General features: G+C 43.1%; 1 protein-coding gene across 1 annotated transcript; it reads left to right on the plus strand.

The window, feature by feature from the left end:
* The first annotated feature begins 2,636 nt into the window (after positions 1–2,636).
* Positions 2,637–26,006, plus strand: RPN10 (regulatory particle non-ATPase 10). The gene is made up of 10 exons (XM_087699003.1): positions 2,637–2,789; positions 2,864–2,977; positions 3,366–3,471; positions 3,557–3,671; positions 3,769–3,978; positions 4,060–4,384; positions 4,503–4,635; positions 25,328–25,434; positions 25,564–25,629; positions 25,712–26,006. Exons 1-10 carry the CDS (start codon positions 2,778–2,780, stop codon positions 25,757–25,759), a joined length of 1,236 nt encoding a protein of 411 aa, XP_087555129.1. The 5' UTR covers positions 2,637–2,777; the 3' UTR covers positions 25,760–26,006.
* The last annotated feature ends 1,980 nt before the right edge of the window (positions 26,007–27,986 follow it).

Here is a 27,986-nt window from a genome sequence, read left to right on the forward strand (position 1 = left end):
GTATAAAATTAGAACATAGGTGAAGCATATATTGATGGAGGATCACAAATTAGTGTAAGGCTTGTGTAGAGTAGTTTGGACTTCAAATTGTTGAAGGCTCTAAGATTCAAATCAGGCTTGCTAATCATGCTAAAGTTAAGTGCTTAGGTATCATTTAGAATTTGGAAGTAAAGGTTTATGGTATATCTATGCAAATTGAGGATATACTAGTGATTCTACAATTAGACTACACCCACGTAGTCCATCCTTGGTTATGGCACATTTATTGTGCCATCTCTTCTTTCCTAGTGGGTTCACACTTAGTGACCGCATGCACATACATTGTGATACTTTGATATTAGTCTTTTATCAAGTTGTAGACTTGGTTCTTTTATGTGAAAGAAAAATAAACAATAAGAAGTTTCAGCCCTATCTCTCTATGTGCTCAAGTCTCCATCATTACTTTTGTGTGTGTGTTCTTGGGTGCTTCATCTCTCTCCCCTCTTGTCTGTTTTCAACAAATATAGATTACTAAGCTTACCAATGCAAAATCCACACAAGGAGACATTATTATAACTAGGGAGAAAATATAAAATCCCATTGAATCCACCAAAGATATACAAGAGCATTCTACATGACAAAACATAGCATGCAGACTAGGAGTCTTGGAATGGCTCTGTGAAGAGCTTAGAAGGGACAAAGCGGATGCAATCAAGGTCAAATAGGAACTTAAAGACAAGCTAGACGAGACTCAAGAAGCCTATAGGGAGTCCATTATGCAAGTAGACTAGCAGGTATAGGAACTATAAGCTCAACTCAAAGAGCATGATTTGATGGTTATTAAGACCTCATTAAGGCTAGGGAAAAAGAAGTGGAATAATTATGGAAATAGTTGATAGAGATTAATGGCCAATTGATGGAAGTCACACTGTAGCTTGCTCAAGAGAAGGCAAAGACAACTCTTCACGAGAGAGAAAAACAGGACAAATTAGTGAAATCAACCTAATGTCTTTGGAGCACACTAAGAAGAAATTAGTCCATCACCTGAGTAAAAAAGGATATGAAGACCAAGAGTTAAAAGTAATTGGCTTATGGCAATTGAAAACATAGCATCTAGGATCTCCTATAGCTACAAAGACATCCATGATCACGATGCCCCTAATAGACTTGTCTAAACCCCTTAGATTATGATGTAGATTAACCAAAGGGGCAACCAGTGGAGGGAAGCATACAAGACTTGGTTCAGATCTTGAGGGTACAATCCTAGAAGGTAACTAACCACCCTCTCCCCCTTAAGATCTTATCACAAGAAGAACAAGAAAATCCAGAAGAAGTTGTGCAAAGATACCAAGAAAGGCACAAATCAGGCAACTTAATACTATTTGACTTCAAGGTGAATGAGAAAAGTAGATTCACAAGATCACTGCCCTCTTCTTTAGCTACAGAGGATAGAAGGGTTGTCTTTGGGAACTCTTATGTGAGGAAACAAAATTCTCTCCTGGAACGCTTTATCAAAAGAGCGGACAATGTTACGATTGTGTTTTATGTTTGAGACGGCACATCTTGGGGTCAATCCCCAGGGTGTAGGAGAGTAGTAGGAGCCACAATGATTTGTTGGGAAGGAGCTATTTGTGTATGTGATATGAGGTGCTAGACACCTAAACGTTTGGATACTCCTTGTGTTGGAGTTGGGATGGGCAAAATCATTGGACTACAAATTGATACAAATACATGATTTAGCTAGATTAATGTACAACCTCTAGACGCTCCTGGTCACAAGGCCATGAGGGTGGTTTGATGAGCATAGGAGCCCACCAGCTAGAGCCCTAGAGCTAGTATCGGACCCATTTTTAGTCGTGATAGGTGGTGTGTTTGTTGAGAGTCGTTGTTAATGGTAAAAAGAATACCTTCCCCAACATGGGATGTCTCTAAATGACACTTTGCCCACTTCTTAAGTAGTGTGCTATCCTTCAAAAATTTAGTTGCATTTATTCATTGAAAAAAGGAAAAAAAGATACTTGCACATCACATTTTCATTGCACCTAAGGGTTCTCAAGTTAGAAGCATCCAATGGCCTTGGTTGGCTAGCTTCACTTCTAAACCTCTAGCCCTCACCCCCCATAGCACAATCTCACATCACATCAAGGGCCTAACATCCTGGGCTTACTTCGATGACTTGCCACTTTGCAATCTGCACAACATAACATAACTTCACACCAAGTGGATCCTCAAGTGTGGGTCAAGATTCTGGGTTTACCTAAACTTTGATCCATCTCCCAGTTGGCACCTGCACTTGTCAATTGCACAAGTGAGATAGACACACCTCTTAGGAAGCGCATGAGTTGGCTTTAGGTTGCAATGGACTCCATGAAGACCCCTCAACATTAGTAGCCTTGTATTGTCATCACTATTCCGTGATTTACGTTCTGTTCTTCCATCTTGCAACCACCATCGTTCCACCCTTGAGATGGTACCCTCGGCTCTCACCCTCCAAAGTACAAGCTATCTTCAACTCCAACAAGATCACATAGATACATGCGTTAACTAATTTTATTGGACCACTAATGACACTATGTGAATTAACCATATGAAATTGATGTATAGATGTTATTAGATCGGAATCTTAGGTCATTTTTATTTATGGACAAGTAAAGTATTTTGGAGCTAACCGCCCATGACGCACAATCTACTCCCTCCCATCGAAAATCAGAAAGTCATTTTGATTCAAGTAGCAGCGTGTTTTGTAGGCCGAAGTGCTGTGCCAGGAAAGCTCGATAGCGAAGCTTCTGCGGGGAACCATGGTGCTCGAGGTAAGTAAGATTCATGGCCTGTCCTCGTGCGTAGTTTTCCTCCTCCGTCATTCCTAATCTCGCACGCCTTGTAGGCAACCATGATCTGCATTGATAATTCCGAGTGGATGCGCAACGGGGATTACACACCTAACCGTTTTCAATCGCAAGCTGATGCTGTGAATCTCATCTGCGGAGCCAAAACTCAGGTATGCTTGTTCTTTACTTTAACCTGGCGATCTCCTTTGTCAAGCTATCTACTGCGATGCTGTGGACCACACATCAAAGTACGCAGAGGGACAGGCAGATATACTTGTCTGATTTTTGGCTGGAAGATTGTAACTCTGTGAAAATAGACATAAATGCAAGGTGTATGCAACATATGCCATACATATTTTTGTTGCTTACATGCGTGCAATGACGGAATATAATTGTAGCCTCTCAAAGCTTAATGACAAGACCTTTGTCTGCTCTAATTTGTCTCGTACTGGCTTCATTTGCATTTCCGTAGATTTCTGTAAGCTAGTTTAGCTCAAACCATTTTTATTGATGATGATGTGCAGCTTACTAATGGTGTTTTCTTTTTAACTTTCTCAGTCGAATCCTGAGAATACTGTTGGAGTTCTGACGATGGCAGGGAAGGGTGTACGTGTGCTTGTTACGCCAACCAGTGACTTGGGAAAAATTTTGGCTTGCATGCATGGTAGGCAATGTGAATCACTGAGTGGATGAATTGGAAAAGTGCTTAGGCAACACACTGTTCCTTACTAAACACACCTTTTTATCAGGTGTGGAGGTTGGGGGAGATGCAAACATGACTTCCGCTGTACAAGTAGCTCAATTGGCTTTGAAGCATAGGCAAAACAAACACCAACGCCAAAGAATTGTCTTGTTTGCTGGGAGGTAAAGCATAGTTTTTTACTTTAATCACTTTGTTCTGATATCTGAGAGGTTGATGTCCATCTTAAGGTGTGTTTGGATGTTCTGGGCTCTCTCACAGCCCAATCACTACTGACAAGAAGATCCTGGAAATGATTGGAAAGAAGTTAAAAAAGAACAATGTGTCCTTGGACATTGTGGATTTTGGTGAAGAGGAAGATGAAAAATCAGAAAAACTAGATGCACTGCTGTCTGCTGTCAATAGCAATGACTCTAGTCATATCGTACATGTGCCAGCTGGCTCACATGTCCTTTCAGATGTGCTGCTATCGTAAGTAATTAAGTGTGTTATTTGATAAGAAGATATGGTTTTCTTTTTTTGTTGGGTTAATCTGATGTTGCTTGAATGTAGTTCTCCTATTTTCACAGGTGATGGAGAAGCAGGCAGTGGTTTTGCTGCTTCTGCTGCTGCTGGGGCTGCAGCTGCTGCTGCAGCAGCAGCTGGTGGTGCTGGTAGTTTTGACTTTGGGGTGGATCCTAACTTAGACCCAGAACTTGCATTGGCCTTACGTGTATCTATGGAAGAAGAACGTGCTAGACAAGAGGCTGCTGCCAAAAGGGCAGCTGAAGCTGCTGCAAAGGCTTCTCAAGATGTGCAAGACAGAAGCGTATCTGATGTGATGATGTCTGAGGCAACAGGAGCTAATACAAGTGTTGAGAAGGGGGGAGAACTTATGGTATTTATTCAGCATACTATGAGTCTTGTTATCTACATCCTTCAAGTTGTACACTGATGTGTGGTTGGATGGGTGGATGAATGGATGAGCAAACCTTATAGTGTACATTATTTTGTAGGAGGATGAGAACTCTTTGTTGGAGCAAGCCCTTGCCATGTCCATGTCAGATGGAGCAGTAGCTTCTGCGAATGCTAGTGCTGGAGATGCAGCAATGGCCGAAACAAGTGGAGAAGATCAAGATCTAGCATTTGGTAAAGATACTTATTGTTGTCGTTATCATGCTTTAATGAAATGTATAGGTTGTAGATGTTGCAAGCTTTACATGTGTAGCATTAACATTTATGCAAGCAATGCAAACTTATGAATGTGTTGTTTTGATTGTAAGGCTTGATGTATATTGTTTTATTTCTCTCCTTCTTGCAACAAGTAGGTGGACTTTTGATGCTTCTTTTCAAACTCTTTTCATTTTTTCTTTTTTTGGGTGGGGGTTGGAGTGGAGGGATATATGAAAATTTGTAGGTCAAATTGGCTAGGACCAATTAGCTAGTCAGCATTGCTTGTGATTACCACACAAAGCTTGTTGTTGAGCCTTTGATAGTTTTGTATTGTGAACCTTTGAAGCCTCTAGTCATAGCCCACAATGTTAGCACCGATTTGAACTACTAGGTGTGAGCATCTACCAAGGAAGTTGATGAAGATAGATTGCCCGTTGACCATTTGATCATTGGGTTTGAATGCATCCTAAATTCACAACAATTAAAGGGTCTTGTACTTTGAATATTACACCCTAAGGCTAGGATAGTTAAGGGGTTCTATGAATAGAACCTATAGCTCATTTGTGCAACATTTGCCACAAGTCCGCTCTTGGATTCTAGTATTGAGTGGAGTCTATCACTAAAATTAGAAATATGTGAGTGTGTGCAACGGAGGAGGAATACAAACATGGAGAGAGAAGGGAAGAGAAAGAGTGCAATGGAAGAAGAAAATATGCTTTGAAGTTTGAATGAAAGTTGAATATAAGGTGGACTGATTAGTCTTTCTACATAGCCCAAGGTGTCAATGAGGGAACTGATGACAGAAGCAAGCATTGGAAAATAGAGGAATGTCTTGCATGTTGGAGTGTGCTGCAAATCTGCAAAAGAATGATGATGGCAGCCATTGGAAGTAGGCTAGATATAGCCAAGTATGCCAAAAATTGGCTGACTTGATCTTGGAGGAGGTGAATAATTGGTGGCCTTGAATAAAACAATTCTGGCCTAAAGGATGCCAATTGCTGCATATTGAAGCGAATCACCACTTCTCTAGTATAAACGCAATCAAGTCTGCTGAAGAGGAAATGCAAAGGGTTCAAAACTATCTTATGCCAGTGTGAACACACCTAATTTGGAGTGAGAAAAAAGCAGTGTAATGCATGCTCTAGAAAGAGTAGTTTCCTTTGTCAAAAGACATGATGACAAAGTGAGTGTCAGAGCTCCTATTGTCCTCATGTGACTCAGACTCAGGCTCATAGGTAGGAGATAGAAATTGAAGAATGAGAATCATTGCCATATTCTCTGATAAAATTGTCTTGCCAAGGGATGCAAGCTCATCTTGCATATCATCCATCTTGTTGATGTGATCTTGCATAGAAGGGGAATCATCAACAAAAAGCTTCTAGAGATAGAGGGAGAGAGCTTCGTCCACACCTTCATTGCGGTCCAATGTTTGGGCGCATGTACAAGGACAGAATCCTACAAAGAGAAAAGATCGCACTCTAGAGTTGAGCGGATCCCTAAGGGCTGCTTGGTCCATTGTAGAATCAATGTGGGGATCCTCCATTGTATGGGGGATTAGGGTAGTAACAAAGTACCATAAATTAGGTGTCAAGTATACACTCCACTTTGTAGGATCAATAGTAGTTTGCACCATCAAGTTGATCTTCTTTGGGGAGAAAAGGAAGCACGGGCACCTAAACAGGCCTCATCATGGCTATTTGAGAACATGTAGTACGGGCCTCATGAGAAACATGTAGAGAAGTGTTTTTTTGGTTTTTTGGGGGGGGGGGGGGTGTGGAGAAGGGTGCTTCAATCTGCTTGATCTATAAGAGTGAGAACAAGGCTTTGAATGTTGATCTTCACGTTACTCATTGCGAAGGTTTGATCAATGGGATTGCCTAGCAATGCAAGATTGAATGGTCTCCTTATTTGAGTCATCAAACTTGCCAAACCGGTACTCCATAGCTCTTTAAATAGATTTGAAACTACACAAAATTTTTGGTATAAGGCTGCTTGAATAGAGAGGATGTAGATGCCTCGCACACTTCGTACGAGGCCTGAACAAGACCAAAAATCTGCGTTCTTTGCAGTAGATTTGCTCCAAAGAGCAAGATGAGTATGGGTTTTTCTTTGTAGAACCTTTGAGTACTCACTTTGGCAATTAAACCATGTGAATGCGCAATAGAAGGGGAATACAAACACGGAGAGAGAAGGAAAGAGGAAGACAACAATGAAAGAAGAGAATGAAAGAAGAAAATCTGTGTTGAACTTTGAATGAAAGCTGAATAGAAGATGGACCGATTAGTCCTTGCACACAACCCAAGGTGTCAGTGAGGTTAGGGGATTAGGTTGATGATGGAAGTTGGTATTAGAAGATGGGGAATGTCTTGGACATTGGCATGTATTGAGCAATGTCTTGGACATTGGCATGTATTGAAGATTTGCAAAGAAATGATGATGGCAATTGTTGGAGGTAGGCTATATATAGCCAAAAATGCCAAAAGCTGGCTGACCTGATCTTGGAGGAGGTGAATAAACTGGTTGACTTGAAAAATATAAATAAAATAATGTAGGCGGCCTAAAATATGCTAATCACTGCAATTTGCAGCTAATTGCCACCTATCCAGTGTGAATGCAGTCTAAATCCATAGAAGAAGAAATGCAAAGGGCTGAAATTTATCCTGTGCAATTGTGAACACTACTAAAACCAAGTGAAAAAGAAGTGCAGAGTAATGTATGCTCATCTTCTTTGGCAAAAGACATAGCAAATCGAGTGTTAGAGCTACTAATGTCCTTGTTTGACTCAGATTGAGACTCACAGGCAAATGATTATGCATAATACACATGATTGCTAACAAAGTCAAGATAATGATTTAATTAAATTGTAGTAGTAAATTGACATGGACTTTTATTTTGGTACCCCTAGCTCTTAGCATGGTAATTATTGCAATAGGTAGTGAAGGTTCAAGGATTTGACACTAGGCATGCAGTGGACAAGTGCACATGTTATGTGGTACAAGGACAAGGCAAAATCAAAATCTCGTTTTTGCAGGTTTCAGGTGTTTTCAGCTTGCTGCTCACACCCCTTTCGCGAACAGACATAGCAGTCTCCGCTGTCCCTTGCTGTCATCTACAGTTTGACGCTTGTTTCCAGCCTTCCACTTGCAGTTTGCAGCTGTTTACAGTAGAGTGATTGTTGCTGATCACTCTCCATTCCGAAAACAATCTCGTTTTTGCAAATTTTGGGTATTTCAGCTTGCTGCCCACACCTTGGACGTGGAGGACATCGCAGTCCAAGCTGGCCATTGCTGCCTACAATAGTCTTCCAGCCTATCACACACTGTTCGGGGCTTTAGCCTGCTAACTGCTACTGTTAGTTTTTTTCTGCGTTTTTAGTCTTTCTCTCTTTTGCAGCCTGTGTTTGCTGTTTTTTCTCTTGTAGCTTGTGTTTTTAATATTTCTCTCTCCTCACCTGTGTTTTTCTATTGGTTGCAATCTCTTACTGCTGGTCACATCCTCCTCCCACTGATAGCTCACTCCAACCCTTCCACTACCCGCCCAACCCTTAAGGCGGACATTGCAATTCATGGTTTATGGCTAACCTCTTCCTTCTTCAGCAAGCACACTGGTATCCATGGCTTCTTTACCAACAGATGACCAGATTACTGGGTGCTCCTATTGCGGCGCGAATGGTCATCCCACTGAAGACTGTCGACATCGACCTTTGCTCCCCACCCCTCTTGAGTATATGTGTCTTCCATTAGGCACTCCTTGTGCCACCTCTCCTGTTTGGGCCACAGAGATTGTTTTGCATTGGCTATCAGAGTATTATGCTCAAGGCAATAAGCCGCACCCGATGTGCACTAAGTCTTTTTCAGCACACGGAGGCTCTAAGACCTTACGATGCGATAAGCCCTCTTGGAGACCACTCCACAGTGCGAAGGTTTCCCTCACCCACTTTCGGGTATAGTGGCTTCCACGGTCCATATCTCCTCCACAGTCCACTCTCTTGAGAGCTTGCGATTGTTTCCTACCCTTGGCTCATCCTGAGCCTGCTCCTTTCCCACCCTCTTCCACTTAGGTTCGAAAGGTCACTTCTAGGTGCTTTTCAACTTCTTTTTTCGAGCCCCAGATACCTTCTTCAGTACGACCGACGGTGCTTCCTTGGTCATCGGATGCTTTGCAGTCCGTGAATCATGAGTGGTTGGATTCTCTTTCTTTCTCAGACTGGGATTCAGAGGGGAATTCTCTTACTTCGCCCTTAGAGGGGACTTCTAGTTCTTCTTCGGCTTCAGAGGGGGCTTCTACTTCTACTCCTTCCGATTCAAAGAGGGACCCTATGTGCCATGAAGTTCTTCCCAATCTAGATCGGGGCCCTTGGGTCTTCAGCAGCGACTTGGTGGCTAGGCCTTCGTATTCCTTCTAGCATGGAGTCATGGAGCTAGTGGCTTCTCTCCCGAGGTTGAGTTTCGGGTTCTACAGCTCGTCCAATCTCTTAACTATCTTCAAAGGTCTCCTTTCAAGTGGTATTCTCAGCTTCTAGGGTGGATCTTCATCGTTCTTTGGTTAGCATGGAGCCCACCTCCCGATATCAAGTATAGGCATATCCTTATGGTTCTCAGCACCACACAAAGTCCGACATTCCTCCTATGCATTTCATGATTTCATCATCTTTGTACTAGGTCGCTTGGGCAAGTGAACAATTTTCCCACTTGGTACACTGTCCAAGTGGCACCTGCTGTATGAGCACTCTTCAGCCTGTAGCATTGCATCTCCACCTCACTCTTCTCTTGTTCCCCTTTTTGGGCTTGAAAGGGGGTGTTGAGAAACCCTTCACCCGCAGTTTGCGTTTTTGCATTTTGTGTTTAGGGTTTGCAGCCCCAAAAAGGGGGGGCTATCCTAGACTGGCTGTGCTTAATTATAGGCGGCTCTCTCATTCATTCCTTACGGCTGATTCATTCAATCCGTCACCTCTTCTCTCTAGCCTCTCCACTACCCTCACACCCCTTCAAGAGGACATTGCGGTTTGTGGTTCGTGGTTGTCCTCATTATCTTCCTTGTGCTACAACACCCTTGTTCCCTTGTATCACATTCATTACATGATTTAGAACTTCATCATTCTATTCATTAGAGTTTCTACCCTCTTCTCTTCTCCATGTTTGTGGACTTCACTCTGTGTTTCTTCCCGCAAACCCTAATGTCTTGCCGGTACGTCATCTTTTGACAAGGACTGCCGAAGAGGCACCTAAAATCCTCTACCAACTGTTTTGGACTGCTAGTTTGGGAAAAAGTAGGGTGGTTGGATAATAGGGGAGTCTGTTGTGGATCTCGAAGCTCTCAATAGTGATGCCATTGTACCATGGGACCATGTAGATGACACCTTTTGTAGAGGCTATGGGGGAGCTGCCAACAAGCTCCAAGTCTGCCTCTGCTGAGGTAAGATGGACCATAAAGATACTCTGACCCATCAGTATTGCCTTTGCAATTTGCGTGGTACCGATGTGCAGGGTGGAAAGAAGCCAATCACGGAGTTGTGCCCTAGAGGGACAGTGCCCTATGACCTTACCAAAAATCACTCTTCTCTAGTTCCCTTTGTTGTGTGAATGGACAAGAGCTACTTCTCAGTGAGAGTGATGCACAATGTGTGAGATTGGGGGGCTCTTGTCGAGTGCTCCATCATCAGACCCGGGTTTTCCATTAGGGGACTTCCAAGAATGCTACCGTTGACCAGGGAGAGGGAAGGGCTGTCTCAAGGGGAGGGGGCAGCAAAATACAAATTTGGTTTAGCCAGCTTGGGGGGGGATGATGCATTGATGTGGATAGTGGCTTCCTGGTGAGTGGTCAGAGTATTCTGTGGGGGGAATGGTATCCAGTGGGCAACACTGTCCGGTGGGGAGGCAGTGGTTGCTTGTACCTTGAAACCAGGTATCAGGAGGTAGCACATGGGGGGGTGGGGGAGGTGATTGGTCTGGCAGACGCGAGGTGGGGGTAGCTGGGCCAGTGGTGTCCACACTGAGAGGGGTGTTGGGCAAGAGGAAGGCGGTTGTGTGGCAGTGCACTAGCTATAGGCAGGCAACATCAATCGACAGGAAGGGGGGAAGCTTTGTCACGTGTTACAGGAGCTCTCGTATCCCATGAGAGGAGAAGCAAATATACATACATGTTCTAAATGTCTCATGTAGGGTGTTGGAGCTCGTCTATGGATGTGCAGAAGTTCGAGTAGTGAGCGTGAGAGTGTGACGACTGGTGAGAGAGGAAGAGTGAAAGTACGATTGGATATGAGTGTACCAACTATGTGTTGGTACACAAAGAATAAAATGTATTTATACTTAGGGCACATAAGGGTGCATTCACATGTATAGCTAAATAATGTGTGTGTACTTTACACGGAGGTCAAATGGGCCTTTATCCCAACAACCTTCCACTTAAAGGTGTGAAGTGAACCTCTAACCAACACCCACTAGTTGTATACAATGCTCATGTTGAGCTTTGCTTAGACTTTTAGTGAGGACATCTGTAGGGTTGTCTTGTGTTTTGATCTTGGTCAATGTGACTAGACCATCTTCCAAAATTTGTTTGATAAAGTGATATCGCACATCTATATGCTTTGTGCGTGAATGATACATGGCATTCTTAGCTAGATACAGGCTATTACATCCCAAAACTGCAGTACCCATAGATATGCAGAGATCCTTAGCAAGTCTGCTCAACCATATAGCTTCCTTAGAGGCTTCAGTAGTTGATATGTATTCAGCTTCAGTGGTACTCAGTGCAACGATGTTTTGCAGCTTGGAACACCAAGAAACAGCCCCACCAACAATTGTAAAGACATACTTGGTGGTGGACCTATGAGTGTCCAAGTCACCTGCCATGTCTGCATCACAATAACCCTGCAAACTAAGCGGACCCTGCCCATAGCAAATACACTTTCTTTGTGTACCCTTTAGGTATCGAAGAATACACTTGGCAGCCTCCCAATGTGTTTTGCCAGGATTTGACATAAGCCCGCTAACAACTCCCACTGCATGAGCAATGTTTGGATGAGTAGCAGCCATAGCATGCAAGAGAGCCACAAGGTGATGCATAAGGGACTCCCTTCATAGCATTTACTTCTACGTCATCTTTTGGGCTGTTGGCTTTACTAAGCTTAAGGTAAGGAGGTAAGGATACCCCAAAAGGCTTAGCTTCAGCCATGCTAAATCTATCCAGTACCTTTTCAATGTACTTTTCTTGAGATAAGAACAACAATTTCTGCAATCTATCTCTGTGAATCCTCATGCCCAAAATATGCTATGCATTTTCCAAATCTTTCATGGAGAAAGCTGATTTCAGCTGATTTTTGAGACCATCCAAGCTAGTCTTCCTTTTCCCAGCTAGCAACATATCATCCACATACAAAACAAGTATGACGGGGCTGCCATTTGTATCCTTTTTCATGTACAAGCAATGATCTGCATGGTTGCGTGTAAACTCATGAGATAGCACAAAAGTGTTAAACTTTTTGTATCACTGCCGTGGTGCTTGCTTCAGCCCATACAAGCTGCGTTTTGGTTTACACACCATCTGCTCTTTTCCAAGAACTACAAAGCCCTCATGCTGTTTCATGTAAATTTCCTCATCAATGTCACCATGCAAGAAAAGCTGTTTTTACATCCATTTGGTACAACTCTAAGTCTAATACAACAGTGAGAGCAAAAAGCACACGTAGAGTGGTCATCTTCACAACAGGTGAGAAGACCTCTTGGAAGTCAGTCCCTTCCTTTTGTGCATACCCTTTAGCAACCAGTCTTGCCTTGTACTTGGGGTTTTCCATTAACTGTCTTTACTTTGTAAATCCATTTGTTTGGAAGAGGCTTCCTTCCTTTGGGCAACGACACAAGGTCCCAAGTATCATTTGCATATAGAGCTTTAATCTCTTCTTGCAGAGCTAGCTCCCACTTATTGCTGAATTCGCATGACTTGGCCTCTTTGTATGTAAGAGGCTCACCCTCATCTGTAAGCATCACATAATGCAAGGAGGGGTCAAACCCATGTGGTTGCCTTCTTACACGTGTAGACCTGTGTACCCAGTGATCAACATTTTTAGGAATTGGGTCTACATCTGGAGGTATGTTATTTTTAGCATTTATTGGCTGCTGGAAGCCATTTTCAGCATGCTGTACAGCACCTTCATTTTCATTACCAGCACTTGCAATTTCATAACCAGCAAGTCTACCTTGCTGTCCATGACCTCCTTGTGCTCCTATTTTCTGTCCATCATCATCTGGCTCAAAAATAACTGACTGATCATCAGTTTCAGCGTGTGGTACAACACCATGAGGCTCATTTTCTGAAGTAATAGGTGGCTGCAAACTCTGAAATTTGACCTTTTTCATATCTTCATTTGAAGCCAAAGTACCTTTCAGCAACTTTGCCTCATTAAACACAACATTGCGGCTGCGAATGATTTTCTTGGATTGAGGTAACTACACTCTGTAGCCAAATTCATCCTCATCACCATAGCCCATGAAGATGCCTTTGGTGGATTTTGGGTCAAGTTTGTTCCTCAGCTCATCTCGAACATGCACAAAAGCATCACAACCAAATATGCGTAAATGTTGTATCGCCAAAGTCTCTATTTGCAGTCGCCCCTAGTTAGGAAAGCACGAGAGCTCTCGATTCACCACCCAACCATCGCCAAGGAAGATGCCGGAAGAAAAAATGTCTCCCCCCCTGCCAGTTGTCAATTTCTAACGAGTTATACTAATTTATAACTCACTTACTTTCTAAGCCCCTTGAACCCCGTACAGGCGCCCAAGGCCCTCGGACGGTCATCTCTCGTGTTGTTTCCCATAAGTTACATTCATTAATGTAACATTTCCTCCCCCTTAAGAATCGATTTCGTCCTCGAAAACGATACTTGGAAGGTCTAACTGTAAATTGGGAAACCTTTTTCTTAAAGTGCTTACTCGCTCCCATGTTGAGCTTTTTTTTGAACAATCTCTCCATTTTACCAGGCATTCTTGATAAATAGTATGCCTTGTTTGTCTATTACGAATATTTAAAATTCTTTCTGGTTCATGTGGAATAGATTGTTCACTGAATAGCTCCTCAATCTTATCATTTAAGACTAGATTATCTATATCACCTAGCTTCTTTCTTAGCTTGCTTACATGGAAAACTAGATGTGTTTTACTACTAGCAGGTAGTTGGAGCTTGTAAGCCTATTTCCCCACCCTCTTAAGTATTGTGAAAGGGCCACAATATCTGGGTGAAAGCTTTGGACATCGTCCCGTCTTCATGGTTTTAGTTTGTCCAGGTACTTTAAGATAGACCAATTCCCCTTCTTTAAAGGAGATGTCTCTTCGGTGAGGATCTGCATAAGCTCTAGCTCGGTCTTAAGCTTTCTTAATATTTTCTTGAGCAAATTTTAGCATACTATTTATATCCTTCAAAAAATCTTTTGTTGCTTGTGTGAGAGTGCGCAACGGAAGAAGAACACGAACACAGAGGAGGAGAGAGAGAGCAAAAAATGAAGGAAGAAAATCTGCACTGACTGTAATGAATGCTGAATACAAAACTGTGGACTGATCAGCCCCTGCACGCAGCCCGAAGCGTCAGTGAGGGCACCAAATCAGGCTGATGATGACGGCAGCACCGAAGACGGAGGAAGATGACGGAGTCGGAGTGTGCACCTGCCAAAGAAGGAGGGAAGATGATAATACAACTGACTGCCAAGTGGGAAATGGCTATAAATAGCCAAAAAACCCAAAAATTGGCCGACCTGAAATTTGAGGCCATAAATATGTCCGACCAGCATTTAATGCTGGTAAAAATGCCAGGAATGCTCAGAAAAATCCCGGAAAGGGTGGACAATGTCCAGCAGGTGAGGTAGGCTGAAGAATGTAGAAACTGCCCTGGGAAATGCACATAAAATCCTGACTAGAGGAGAAAATGCACTGAAATGCAATAAACTGAGTGTTCTAGAATGAGCTACCTTCTCCGTCAAAACAAGTGATAGACAAGTTAGAGCTCCTAAAGTCCTCATCTGACTCAGACTGAGGCTCACAGGCAGGAGATGACAAGGCATGACAAACATGACTGCTAACGCCCCCTCTCAGATCCTGGATGTGGCTGAAGGCCAAGGGAGAAACGGATCCTGGGGTGGCAAGAGGAATGCCAAGGTCGATGAAGTCCGTCGATGTAGACTGCTCTGCTGAAGGAGCTCCTCACGATCCTGGGAATCCCCCTCTAAAACACTAGGGGCCAGGGAATCCACAGCCTCATCACCGAGATCGTCCCCCTCGGAAAGGGATGGGGGGTACGAGGGAACCACTGGAGGAGAAGGTGGGGGATGGGAAGAAACTTGTGGAATAGAAGGTGCACAAGCGGGAATAGGTATAGCAATAGACTGCCTCGGAGGACCTTGCATCAAAGAAGGGGAATGGAGTCTGTAAAGCCAGCTCTCCTGCTAACCTGTAGATAAGACAGCTCCTGTAAAAGAATCCTCAATAACAACGGCATGCTCGGTGAAGATCACTCGTGTGCCAAGTCTCGTAAGGCCATAAACTGAGAGGAGGGGAAGGCCCAAATCCGGAACATGTAGGGCTTGTGAAAAGGAGCTCGAAGGTCGGTTGGTAAACAAAGGCAATGTGCCAACACCACTAATAGGCACCGATAAAATGTCACCAACAGTGACTGAACCCTCTGATGGACGGAGATCCTGTAACAAATCACCTCGGGGAGTCATAGGACTCGAAGCACCACTGTCCACTAACCAAGGCTGCGCAGAAGACATTGCAGCCACGGAAGAAGGATCCTCCTCCAAAGCATGGATATGAAGAAACACTGACTCATGGGTAACGACTGGTGTAGAGGTAGAAGAAGGCTCCGATGTAGATCCACCCTTCGCTCCCAGACAAAGGTGAGGGTACTTCTTCCAGCATTTCTCCTCGGGATGTGTCCCTTTCCCAGAGTGTGGGCACTTCGGTCTCTGAATCTGAGTCAGAGCCTGAAGAACTGTCCTTCTTCTTCTTCTGCTTCTGTCCTCCCGAACTTGCAACAAAGGCTCGAGTGGAGTCGGATCCACTAGCACTGACCTCTCTGAGGCGCTCGTCATGCTCCAAGACAAGCGGGGATAGCTCCTCCCATAGAAGCTTCTCACGGGTCCTCGATGTAAGAAGGCTGGTGTAGAAGACATCAAACCGAGGCGATGGCAGCTGAGTCAAAAGAATCATAGCCATGTCTTCAAAAGATATCGTCCGACCGAGGGATGCAAGCTCATCCCTCATATCTTGTAATTTGTTGATGTGGTCCTTCATGGAAGGACTATCATCAATAGCGAGCATCCGCAACTTTTTTTCAAGAGATATCCGGTGGGCAAACGTCTTCTGTTGATAGAGAGACGCGAGCTTTCTCCACACGTCTGTTGCAGTCTTGAACCCGTGAACATGAACAAGGACAGAATCCTGCAAACTTAGAAAGAGGAAAGATCGGGCTCTAGAATTAAGCCGGTCCCATAAGGCTGCACGATCCATAGATGTCCCATCTGCGGGATCCACCTTAGGCCGGGGAATAGGAACAGAAACAAGCTCCCAAAGATTGAAGGAGTCCAAGATACACTCCACCTTGCAGGACCATAGAGAAAAGTTGGAGCCATCCAACCGGTCCTCTTTGGGCAGCTGAGGAAGTACGGGTACCTGTACGGGGAGTACCAAAGGCTGCATCGTCGGCCCACTGGAAGGGGATCGCCGAGATACATGAATAGAAGGGGGACGGGAAAGAGGAATAGACTCCGGACGACGGTCCTCGTGATAGAAATCACGCCTCCGTTCAGATGAGTGTCGAGACAAAAACTCGTCATGTGAGTTATCAAAGCCTGTAAACTGATGAGAAGACATCTTCCAATCTGCAAAACACCAAACACCAAAGAAAACTGTGCGGAAGCCGAATAATGACCAGCAGTCTGGTCACCAACCACCAAAACGCAGGCTGTGATAGCCTACAAACACCTGGAGCTGCAAAACGCAAGGATATCTGATGAAGATCTCCAGAACAGAAGTCGCCAGCACCAAAACGCAGCCTGGGAGTGGGTTGCCAGCAGGAGATGAGCCGCCAAGAGTGGAAATGACCACCAGATCAGGAAAACGCAGCCTGATGATGTGTCGCCCAGCTGAAAGAGGGGCCGCCTAATGGAAAATGCAAGCAGGAGTTGTTTGATGACGTGGCAGCCTCAGGAGTAGTCGTCTGCAGCAAACGCAAGAAGAATGGCCACCTGGAGGGGCCGCCTGGGCAGTTGGAAATGAGGCGATAGCAGCAGAAGAGGGGTGAGGTATCTCTCCACAAGGTTAGGTCCTCCGTGCTCTCAGTCAGGCGCTGATACCATGTGAGAGTGCGCAACGGAAGAACACGAACACAGAGGAGGAGAGAGAGACAACAGAAAATGAAGGAAGAAAATCTGCACTGACTGTAATGAATGCTGAATACAAAACTGTGGACTGATCAGCCCCTGCACGCAGCCCGAAGCATCAGTGAGGGCACCAGATCAGGCTGATGATGACGGCAGCACCGAAGACGGAGGAAGATGACGGAGTCGAAGTGTGCACCTGCCAAAGAAGGAGGGAAGATGATAATACAACTGACTGCCAAGTGGGAAATGGCTATAAATAGCCAAAAAACCCAAAAACTGGCCGACCTGAAATTTGAGGCCATAAATATGTCCGACCAGCATTTAATGCTGGTAAAAATGCCAGGAATGTCAGAAAAATCCCGGAAAGGGTGGACAATGTCCGGCAGGTGAGGCAGGCTGAAGAATGCAGAAACTGCCCCGGGAAATGCACATAAAATCCCGACTAGAGGAGAAAATGCACTGAAATGCAATAAACTGAGTGTTCTAGAATGAGCTACCTCCTCCGTCAAAACAAGTGATAGACAAGTCAGAGCTCCTAAAGTCCTCATCTGACTCAGACTGAGGCTCACAGGCAGGAGATGACAAGGCATGACAAACATGACTGCTAATAGCTTGAACCTTTTTCGTATGCAGTCCTATTGCATGAGGAGCTCTGGGCTGAAACCCATACATTAGCATAAATGGACTATATCCAGTGGAAGAGCGTTTGGCACTATTATATGCAAACTTTGCTATCGGTAAATGCTCTTCCCAATTAGTTTGCCTTTTACTTACATGTGCTCTCAACATATCTTCAAGGATTTGGTTAACCCTTTCAGTTTGCCCATCAGTTTGCAGGTGCTCTGCCGTGCTCATGCTAAGTTTAGTATCCAACTTCCTAAATACATCACGTCAAAATTGACTATCAAATTTTCTATCCCGATTAGAAACTATATTTGCTGGAAGGCCATACAATCGGTATATGTTTTCTACGAACAATCTAGTCAATTTTGGTGTTTTAACATCAGTGAAGTTGGAATAAATCTACCCATTTTGGTTAACCTATTCACAATCACCCACACAGAGTCGTGCCCCCTTTGTGTCCTGGGTAACCCAACAATAAAGTCCATGGAGATACTCTCGCATTTTCCTGAAGGAATGTCTAATGGATGGAGAAGTCCTTTCATTTTCAATCTTTCAGCTTTATTAACCTGGCACTTTACATTTGACCAAATAGTCAAGGACGTTCTTATTCATTCCAAGCCAATAGAACCGTCTTTTAATAAGACTATAAGTCTTACTAAATCTTGGATGTCCCGCATTAGGGGTATCACGACACTCAAAGAGTATCTGGCGCCTTATTTCTTCATCTTTCTGGACACATATCCTATCCTTGTAGAGTAAATAGCCATTATCAATGGTAAAATTCTTCCACTTGAATCCCATTTGAGCAACCCTTGATGCTCCATTTCCTTGTTGAATATCCTCAAATGTTCCTTCCTCAGTGGAGGCCCTCCCATTTGGATTCCCATTATCAATTGCCTCCCATATGTTGGAATATGCAGGATCAACCTGGCATTTTCCTTTTAAGGATTCAAGCAAATCGGAAGAGAATTGAGTAAAACTCAATTCATTTATGATGGGCATTCTACTGAGTGCATCAACCACTATATTGTACTTTCCTTTTCTATGCCTTATCTCATAGTCGAACTCTTGGAGGAGTTCAGCCCATTTGGCTTTACGCCCTTGTAGATCCGGTTGGTCATTAAGCCACTTAATGCTTTCATGATCCTACAAGATCAAAAGAGATGATTTGATGAAATTTTTTTATGAATATGGAGTGGGAAAGTATTATAAATGTTGTTGCATTTTTTGTTGCCAAGAGGCGGGCATGTGTGTGTGTGTGTGTGTGCGTGCGTGCGTGCGTGTGAGCACTATGAGGTGATTTAAGGATCTACTAATTGAAATCATATGTTACAACAAGTAAATAATGCACAAATACTAAATTATGGTATTAAAGTAGTAAGCTACAAAATAATTTGAATATCATATTACAACACTTCGATGAACCAAGAGGAAGCGAATAATCAGCGAATGGTATTTTGCATCACACAATAAATGTGTTCCAATAGAGCATGCCACAATAGGAGAAAAGGGAAAACCTATTACTTGCAAACCAAACGTGTTCCATATGATGAGTATGAATACAAAAATTTTATTTTGCAAGTGTTGAAGATTCACCCTAGTTGTTAGCATATCATCCTATATTTACCAGTTTACCTTACTAGAGTGCATGTTCATTGTAATGGTCTTCGATTGTTGTTGAAGTAGTTTGCCAACTAGTTGAGGAGGATGACAGAAAGGAAGCACATTATATTGTGTGTGTTTGGTTATGTATTAAATGTGGCCTATGCACAATTTATTTCCATACACCATATTGCTTTTGGCTATGTGAGATTGGAAGGTTCATTCATGTGTGTAAGTGGTCTTCCTATCATAATGGGAAAGGTTTTAGACTAACTACATACATCATGTTGAGTGGGGAACCATCCAACTTGTCTTCCTTCGGAAAGGGAGGGAGTATGGGCACCTGTATCGAGGGAATCAAGGAAGGCATCCGAACATCTGAAGCAGTCTTCACCGATGGAACCTTCATTGTAGATGGAACCCTCTGAGATGCATGGACTGAAGAAGGACGGGTGCGAGGCGTCTCCTCCCGTCGTTGATCAGGAAACTCCTGATAATCCCGTCTCCGCTCAGAGGAATGATGAGAAAGGAGCTCATCCTCTGAGTCATCAAAGCCTGAAAACTGGTAAGACATCTTCCAAATCTGCAAACACCAAACACACCAAAGAAAATTTGCCGATGCCGAATGATCACCACCAGAGGAGTCACCAACCACCAAGCAGACCACCAAAACGCAGGGTTTTGAGGTCACCCAATACTTGGAGCTGCAAAACACAAGTATGGATGATGTAGATCACTAAAGCAGAAGCCGCCAAACACCAAAATGCAGCCTGGGATGAAGTCGCCAGCAAGAGGAGGACCGACAGAGGGTGAGAAAACCTCCGAAATAGCAAAACGCTAGCAGGAGTATCGCCCAGCTGTGGGGAAGGTCGCCTTGCAGAAAACGCACCTAGGAGGAGTGAGATGATGACGTGGCAGCCTCAGAAACTGCCGCCTGCAGCAAACACAAGAGTGTGGACCACCAGAATGAACCACCTTGGCTGTTGGAGAAGATATGGCAGCAGCAAGGAAGGGAATGGTGTCTCTCTGTCGATGGAAGCTCCTCCGTGCTCTCAGTTAGGCTCTGATACCATGTGAGAGTGCGCAACAGAAGAAGAAACACGAACACAGAGGAAGAGAGAGAAATCAGAAAATGAAGGAAGAAAATGTGCATTGACTGAAATGAATGCTGAATACAAAGGTGTGGACTGATCAGTCCCTGCATGCAGCCGGAAGCGTTAGTGAGGGCACTAGATCAGGCTGGAAACAATGGCAGCACCAATGCCGGAGTGGGAGAGGAGGGAGAGTGTGCTGAAATCTACAAAATAGTATATGGGACTGATGGGGGGGGGGGGGGGCTGCTATATATAGCCCCCCAGCCTCCAAATTGGCCGACCTGGCCCAAAATTGACTGACTGGCCCAAAACTGGCCGATTGCACTTAATGTCCATCTTGCCCATAATATGGGCCGACTGCCTATACCCAAGAGCTGACCGATTGGCCCAAGACAGGCTAACAATTTGAACCCCCCGTGCTTGCACACGAGCAGTTAAATCATCAAATTGCTCTCGTGTAGCAACAAATTCTTCCCAGTGTTCTTCTTGCATTTCCGTTTCATGGGGATCCACCATAGGGTGGTCCCCGGAACTAGAGCCTTTCGTTGCCCTCTCTCTCTCTTTCCCCTCCATCTATACACTAGAATTGAGAAGAAAATGTAAGAAATTTGGAGACAAAGGTGGGGCACTTCCGTGTATTTTGTTCGCTTGATTTCTCGGCAAGGGGTGAAGACTTGTACGCTGAGTTTCAGTTTTCAGGATGGAGCACGCTGGAAATTCCTGAAATTCCCTGCTGAAATTACTTAGGGGAGTGTTGACTTGCTGATCGGTGGGGCGAATGTCGGTGGCTGATGAAACATTGGTGCAAGGTTGTCGGCACATGAAGTAAGACATGTCACGCAGTGTGACGATAGACGGGCCGTGGGAGAAAAGGTAGAGCTTTCGTGCAATCTGTCGAGCAGGAAAGCTGGGTTGCCCTATCCGGCAAGAAAGCTGGGCTGCCCTGTCAGGCTGGATGCGGCCCTTAGCAATGGTGCTCGTCTCCAAATCGTGAGTGGACGAGATTGTTACCGTCTGTCTCCAAGTCGCGAGTGGCTCTAATACCAGTGTTGTGTCGCCGAAGTCCTTGTTTGTAGTCGCCCCTAGTCAGGAAAGCACGAGAGCTCTCAATTCACCACCTAGCCATCGCCAAGGAAGATGTCGGAAGAAAAAACATGTCTTCTCCTGCCAATCGTCAAATTCTAATGAGTTATACTAATTTATAACTCACTTACTTTCTAAGCTCCCTGAACCCCGTATGGGCTCCCAAGGCCCGTGGACGGTCATCTCTCGTGTTGTTTCCTATAAGTTACATTCATTAATGTAACAGTAAATGGTCATATGAGGCCGATTTGCCAGACCAAACCTCCTCGGGGATGCCATTATTTAAGGACCTGTTTGGAGAGCGGTTGCAAATGTGAACTGCGGTTTTGAGTGCCTCTCCCCGAAATTCATGAGGGAGATTAGCAGTGGACAGCATGCACTGCACTCTTTCACATAAAGTCCTATTATATGTTTCAACCACCCTATTTGAAGAAGGGCTGTAAGGAGCTGTAAGCTCCCTCTTAATTCCATGCAAGCCACAAAAGGACTTGAATTCAGTAGATGTGAACTCACCCCCATTATCAATTCTCAAGCATTTTAGCTTTCTACTTGTCTAAGTGGTCACAAATGCATGAAAAGTTTTAAAAACAAAAAACACTTCAGTTTTCTTTTTCAAGAGATATACCCAAATCTTTTTGGAACAATCATCTATAAAGGAGACAAAATATGCAGCACCACCCAACGATTTCATGGGCGTACTACATACATCAGAATGTACTAAGTCCAAGACATTGGACTTACGAGAGACACTAGAGTAAAATGAAATTTTTATTTGCTTCCAAACTGACACTCATTACAAAAGTCAAGTTTAGAGCCTTTTCCATCAACCCTCTTGAGAGAGGTAAGGACATCAAGTCCCTTCTGGCTCATATGGCCTAATCTCTTATGCCATAACTCCCAAGTTACTGCAATTTTCAGCAACTGCAAGAAACTTGCCATTCAAGGCTTTACATTGCAAACAATACAAAGTGCCCTTCTTGGTTCCTTTTGCAATCAGCATGGAACCCTTTTTCACTTTCCACAAACCACCACTAAACAATGTAGCGTAGCCATGCAAGTCAAGTTGACCAACAAATAGTAAACTCTTTTTAATTCGAGACACATATCTGACATCTTTCAACACAAGCGCTTGCCCATTGTCTAAAGACAAGTGTACAATGCCAATCCCACCGATGGTGCAAGCATGGTTATTTTCAAGATATACCTTTCCATAACTGCCTGCATTGAACATAGCAAAACACTCCAAGCAAGGAGTTACATGGAAAGAGACACCAGAGTCTACAATCCAAGTCTGAGTGACACCATCATCAACGGACAAAAGTGCATCAATCACATCAGCCTTGGTAATCTGCATATCCTGCATGTGACATACAAGGGCATCATAATCAACTGCACATAATACATCAGCCTTTGTATCCAAAAGCTCCTCTATGACCACACTAGAGGCCACATTGGCCTTTTCCTTGCCTTTGGCTACCTCAGATGCATTTGTCTTATCCTCCTCCTCCTCCTCCTTATCTCTTGCATTCTTCTTTTTCTCTTGTTCCTTCTTGTAATAACTGCAAGCAGGTTCCTTGTGGCCCTTTTGACCATAGTGATAGCAAGTAATGTCACTCTTTTCCTTTCCTTTGCTCTTGCTTCTGTTTCTCTTTCCTACATTTGCATTTTTCTTTTCAGCCTTGCCTCTTACATTATAAGCTGAGTTGTTGCCTTCTCCACTAGACATACGTCTAATTTCCTCATTCAAGATTGAGCCCCTCACCCCATCATATGAGAGATTGGGGTTATTGGTGAGAGAAACCACCAGGTCTCCCAAGAATCAGGCAGTGTCATGATCAAAAAGATCGCCCTCAACATATCATCAAAGTTCAAATTTGCATCCTTGAGCTGATTTAGAATCCTTGTAAATGCACTCAAGTGCTCAGCTACAGGCTTTGACTCATCCAGTTGCATATTCACCAACTTGCGCATTAAATGCACCTGATTAGTAGGCGTGGTGATCTCATAGGTAGTTTTCAGCTTCTCCCATATTGCATAACTTGTATCTAAACCCTTAATGTCTATCAAGATGTCATCAGTGACACCCATCTTAATGTAGGCCACAGCTTTTTTGTTGACTCTGGCCCAATCTGCATCAGACATTAGTGCGGGTTTATCTACTTGCAAAGCATCCTCACAATCCTTTAGGAACAAGATGCCCTGCATACTGTCTTTCCAAAGGTCAAAGCCATGACCATCAAAACGTTTGATTTCCATCAAACTCTTGATGTTTGAACTGGAAGAAGTTGCAGCCATTTTATCATGAATACAAGAGTAAATGCCCCTAAAATGCAGTTTGTACATGAACCAGCCACCACACGGGCAAAAATGCCGAAATTTACCAAATTCTGCACAAACCCCCAAAATTTCAGGTCCAAAAGTGCACAAGTGTCAGCCAATCTGATGCAGCTGAGCAAAATTTTATCAATACATGAAAAGCCCCAATTTTTTGGGATCCAATGTCAAGAAATTTTACTCAAAGGAGCAAAATTTTGACAAATTTGATAAAATCCCCAATTTAATTGAGGTCACCATGCGCAATGTCTTCAATTTCTGACTTGAATATCATTGCCAGGCATAGACGAGGTCAAATTTGGGAAAAGCCCCAAATTTTCGGGCTTGAATTTGCACTGAATTGACAACTGTGCTTTCACATGTGAATCCTTGTTAAGAAGAAGGGGTAACTTTGAAATTAAAGGAATTTTTGATTCCTTTAAAAAAACTGACGAGGAAGGGTTGGTTGACCCTGCCCTGTCACGTGACGGCTGTCACGCTTGGATCATCCTGCTGGTGCTTGGAGTCCCTGTCGTCACGCGTACTTGGTCTGCTTGCCAGCTCCGTCGCATCAGCTGCCCACCGAAACACTGCCTGTCGACTGGTCCACTGCCGACACGTTCAGTGCCTGGACTGTCCGTTACCATGCAGCAGGTCGCTTGCACCCGCTGCAGTGTCACCTATGACTTGGATGTTGCCTGCTGACGTCTGTTGACTGGAAAAGCGTTGGGATTGATTGTCGCCTGCTGACGTTTGTTGACCGGGAAAGCGTTGGGAAGTGTGCACAGAACCTTAAGCTTTGATACCAGTTGTTGGAGCTCATTTGTGGATGTGCAGAAGTTCGAGGAGTGAGCGTGAGTGTGACGGCTGGTGAGAGAGAGGAAGAGTGAAAGTATGATTAGATACGAGTGTACCAACTATGTGTTGGTACACAAAGAATAAAATGTATTTATACTTAGGGCACGTAAGGGTGCATTCACATGTACAGCTAAATATTGTGCGTGTACTTTACATGGAGGTCAAATGGGCCTTTATCCCAACAGTAGGGAACCATTAGTGCTTAGACCATCCCCCAAGGCTGTCTGTATGTGAAATAATATATTGTATGAGTAGGGGAGGACTGAGGCAGTTAGATTGTTTGTAAAACACTAAGTGGCTCAACAAAGTCCAGTACAATATCACTTAGAAGTGGCTCATGGGGTTTCTAAGGCATCTAATTTTGAGTTTGTGCATATTTACAGGCGGTCTATTATCAGGTCTAGAGGCTTCAGTCTATACAACACATTTTTCCCTCAGTTCCAAGTCACATGCTTCTACAAGTTCATGCATTTATGGAGAGGGCTAGAGTAGAGTCAGAGATGGTAGAACAAGCAGCGACCAGTCATATAAGTTTGTGGGTGTAGAAGTTTCTTTGAGCATTACTCATGTTTGTTCCAAAAAATTTTAAGCATTGTATGTTTCTGATTAGCCGTTTGTATCTCAAGACTGGAATACAGCAAAATTGAATGAGGATATGGAAGAACAAAGAAGCGGCCAAAATGATTGATGCCAACTGTTCTGATCCAAACTTCTGTTGTTCATGCAGCATTGCAAATTTCTATGCAGGAAGGTGCTGCTGCATCAGGTGGATCCTCATCTGAAATGAGTAGAGTTTTGGGCGATCAAAGTTTTGTTTCATCAATTCTTTCTTCGGTATGATTCATCCTCCATAATGCAGTTTGAATGTTTTGGTTGGCTTCCATGCTGGGGAGGTTACACTTAATTGATCTTGGATTGAGGTCGAGGTGAAACAAGGTTATGATACTTGGGATGATTTACCAGCTTCCAGGTGTTGATCCAAATGATCCTTCAGTGCGAGATGTACTTGCATCTTTGCAATCTGATGAGGTAAGTTGTTTCTCTTTGCTTTTGAAGTGTTGCTTATTATGAATTCTATGCAAATTTCTCAATTAAATGTCGTGCTTCACAGGCTCAAAAAAAGGGCGAGAAGGAGAAGGATAAAGAAGCAGATTCATGAGGATACTATCAAAACTGATCCTCCCTTTTTGGGACATGCTCATCTGGCATATTTGCAGAATACATGCCAGCCTACATTATGAGCAAGGGATGAGGATGTGTTTTATGATTTACGAGGGACTTTCTTCAATACTCCTAAACACTCCAGAGGTTCTGGATGTTAAACATATTTTATAATACTTGTTTTCTTTTTCTGGTGTGATGTTATCTGTTTTATTATGTTTTCAGTAAATTAAAAGGCTTGTGCACGAACTGAGGCATTTTATCCCTCTCCAGATTATTTTTTAAACCACTTATTTGCCGACAATTGTCAAGAGGAATGCTTGTGGTGGGCGTTAAGGATATTTCTGATCTAGATTTGCACCCTTCTCTTATAAGAAGAGTTGTGGGCCTGCATTCTTTTGTATGTTATAAAAGAGTGCCAGAATTTTGTCTGCATGAATGAATATAGTGCTCATAACTAGGCCTCCAAAGGTTATGCCTTCATGGGTTTAATTTGAAGCTTTCTGTGTAGCTTTAATTTGCACAACAAACAAATTTATATATGAGTATTAACTAGGCAAGCTTAAGGTGACATCCAAGAATGTCGTGGTCATTAGTTCTAGTAGTTTTATTGGAGTCCTTTGCATGAAATACCAAGAGCATTAAAAAATGAAGAAATCTTAATTTGCACAAGCAAATTAATGTACGAGTATTAAGTATAGCATTAAAAAGTGAAGCTTTAAGTATAGCTTTAATTTGCACAATAAACAACATAATGTACGAGTATAAAATAGGCAAAGCTTAAGGTAACATCCAGGAATGTAGTGGGCATATGTTGTCCCAGTAGTTTTTTTGGAGACTGCATGAAATGCAAAGAGCATTAAGAAACTAAGAAATTTTGGCCACGCTTGAAAAAGAGTTGGTTTATTACATAAGCTATGGAAAAGGAATGGAACCACTACATATAATTGTTGTTATGATTAAAAACCTACATAGTGTGGAGTACATATTTAAGCAATGGGTATTGCAGGCAAGCGTTTAAAACACTGGTATATATGGATCTCTAAGAACACAACACATTAGTTTTAACTTAAGACTCCATGGAAACAGCAATGTGATGTGCTTGATTGTCTTGTATAGTGTTGCATTTTCAAGTAATAGAGGATTTTGGAACACTGAAGTTTGTGATTAAACTTGGCACACATTTGACAAGCAACTGAATAGGTAGAGGTTAAATCACTTTGGTGTTCTGAGCCTTGATGCTAGCACATCTAGAACTATGACCTTTCATTAAATGCGAAATCAGAGAACCTCATGCCTATGTATGTTTATTTGAGTAAAGGACCATTCATTAAATGTGAAATCAGAGAACTTCATGCCTACGGATGTTTATTTGAGTAGAGGGAGCTCAGCAATGAACAAAACGAAATGGTCATTGAATGGCATTGGAGAAGAACAAGTAATGTGAATAGAATTGGACTAGTCCAATGCTTTAATGTATTGAAATGAATAGCATTGATGGAGAAACAAGTAAATAATTTGAATAGAATTAATCTAGTTCATTTCTTTTATAAACACTTTCATGTATAAAAGGTGAGTACAAATAGTTCACTCATAATCCACAGGGGTGCTATTTTGCTATGCAACTCATACATTCCACATATGAAGATATATGGCATACAAGGATTGTGACAATACTTTTGTGTACTCACCCTTTTGGTTACATCGAGTGACACTATGCATCTAATGCATTCCACAACTATTTGTAGGTATGCAATATACAAGCCTTGAGACTATACTTTGTGTACTCATTGCCCATGTAGTTGCTTCCAACGATACTATACATTCCTAATCTGCCACCATATTTACATTAATAGCTTAGGTGGTTATTCAAATTATCACTTAAGGATACATGTCTTTGAATGCTTTCTTATCTAGCAGAATGTCGTTGAAGTGTAGAAAGTACATTGAAATAGATGTTATGACGTTCAGCAAAGATCTTCATATAGATCAAGCATAATATTTACTTCAAGGGCACTCTTTGAGACCAAATAGATTCTACATTGCATGTAAGTTCAACTTGGTTTTTTAATTATCCCAAATTTGTTTAGTAAAAATTCTACGAGTGTTTTTCATACGTTAGGTCTTCCTTTAGATGGTTTATTGAGAAGATGATCCCATTTCATGTGACTTGTCTCCATATGGGTTATTTGCACCATGATCTTTGTTTGGCATCCTTTATTAGT

This window comes from Lygodium microphyllum, chromosome 18 (assembly GCF_053477565.2).
Source record: "Lygodium microphyllum isolate KBCC chromosome 18, Lygodium_microphyllum_v1.1.10, whole genome shotgun sequence".
NCBI lineage: Eukaryota > Viridiplantae > Streptophyta > Polypodiopsida > Schizaeales > Lygodiaceae > Lygodium > Lygodium microphyllum.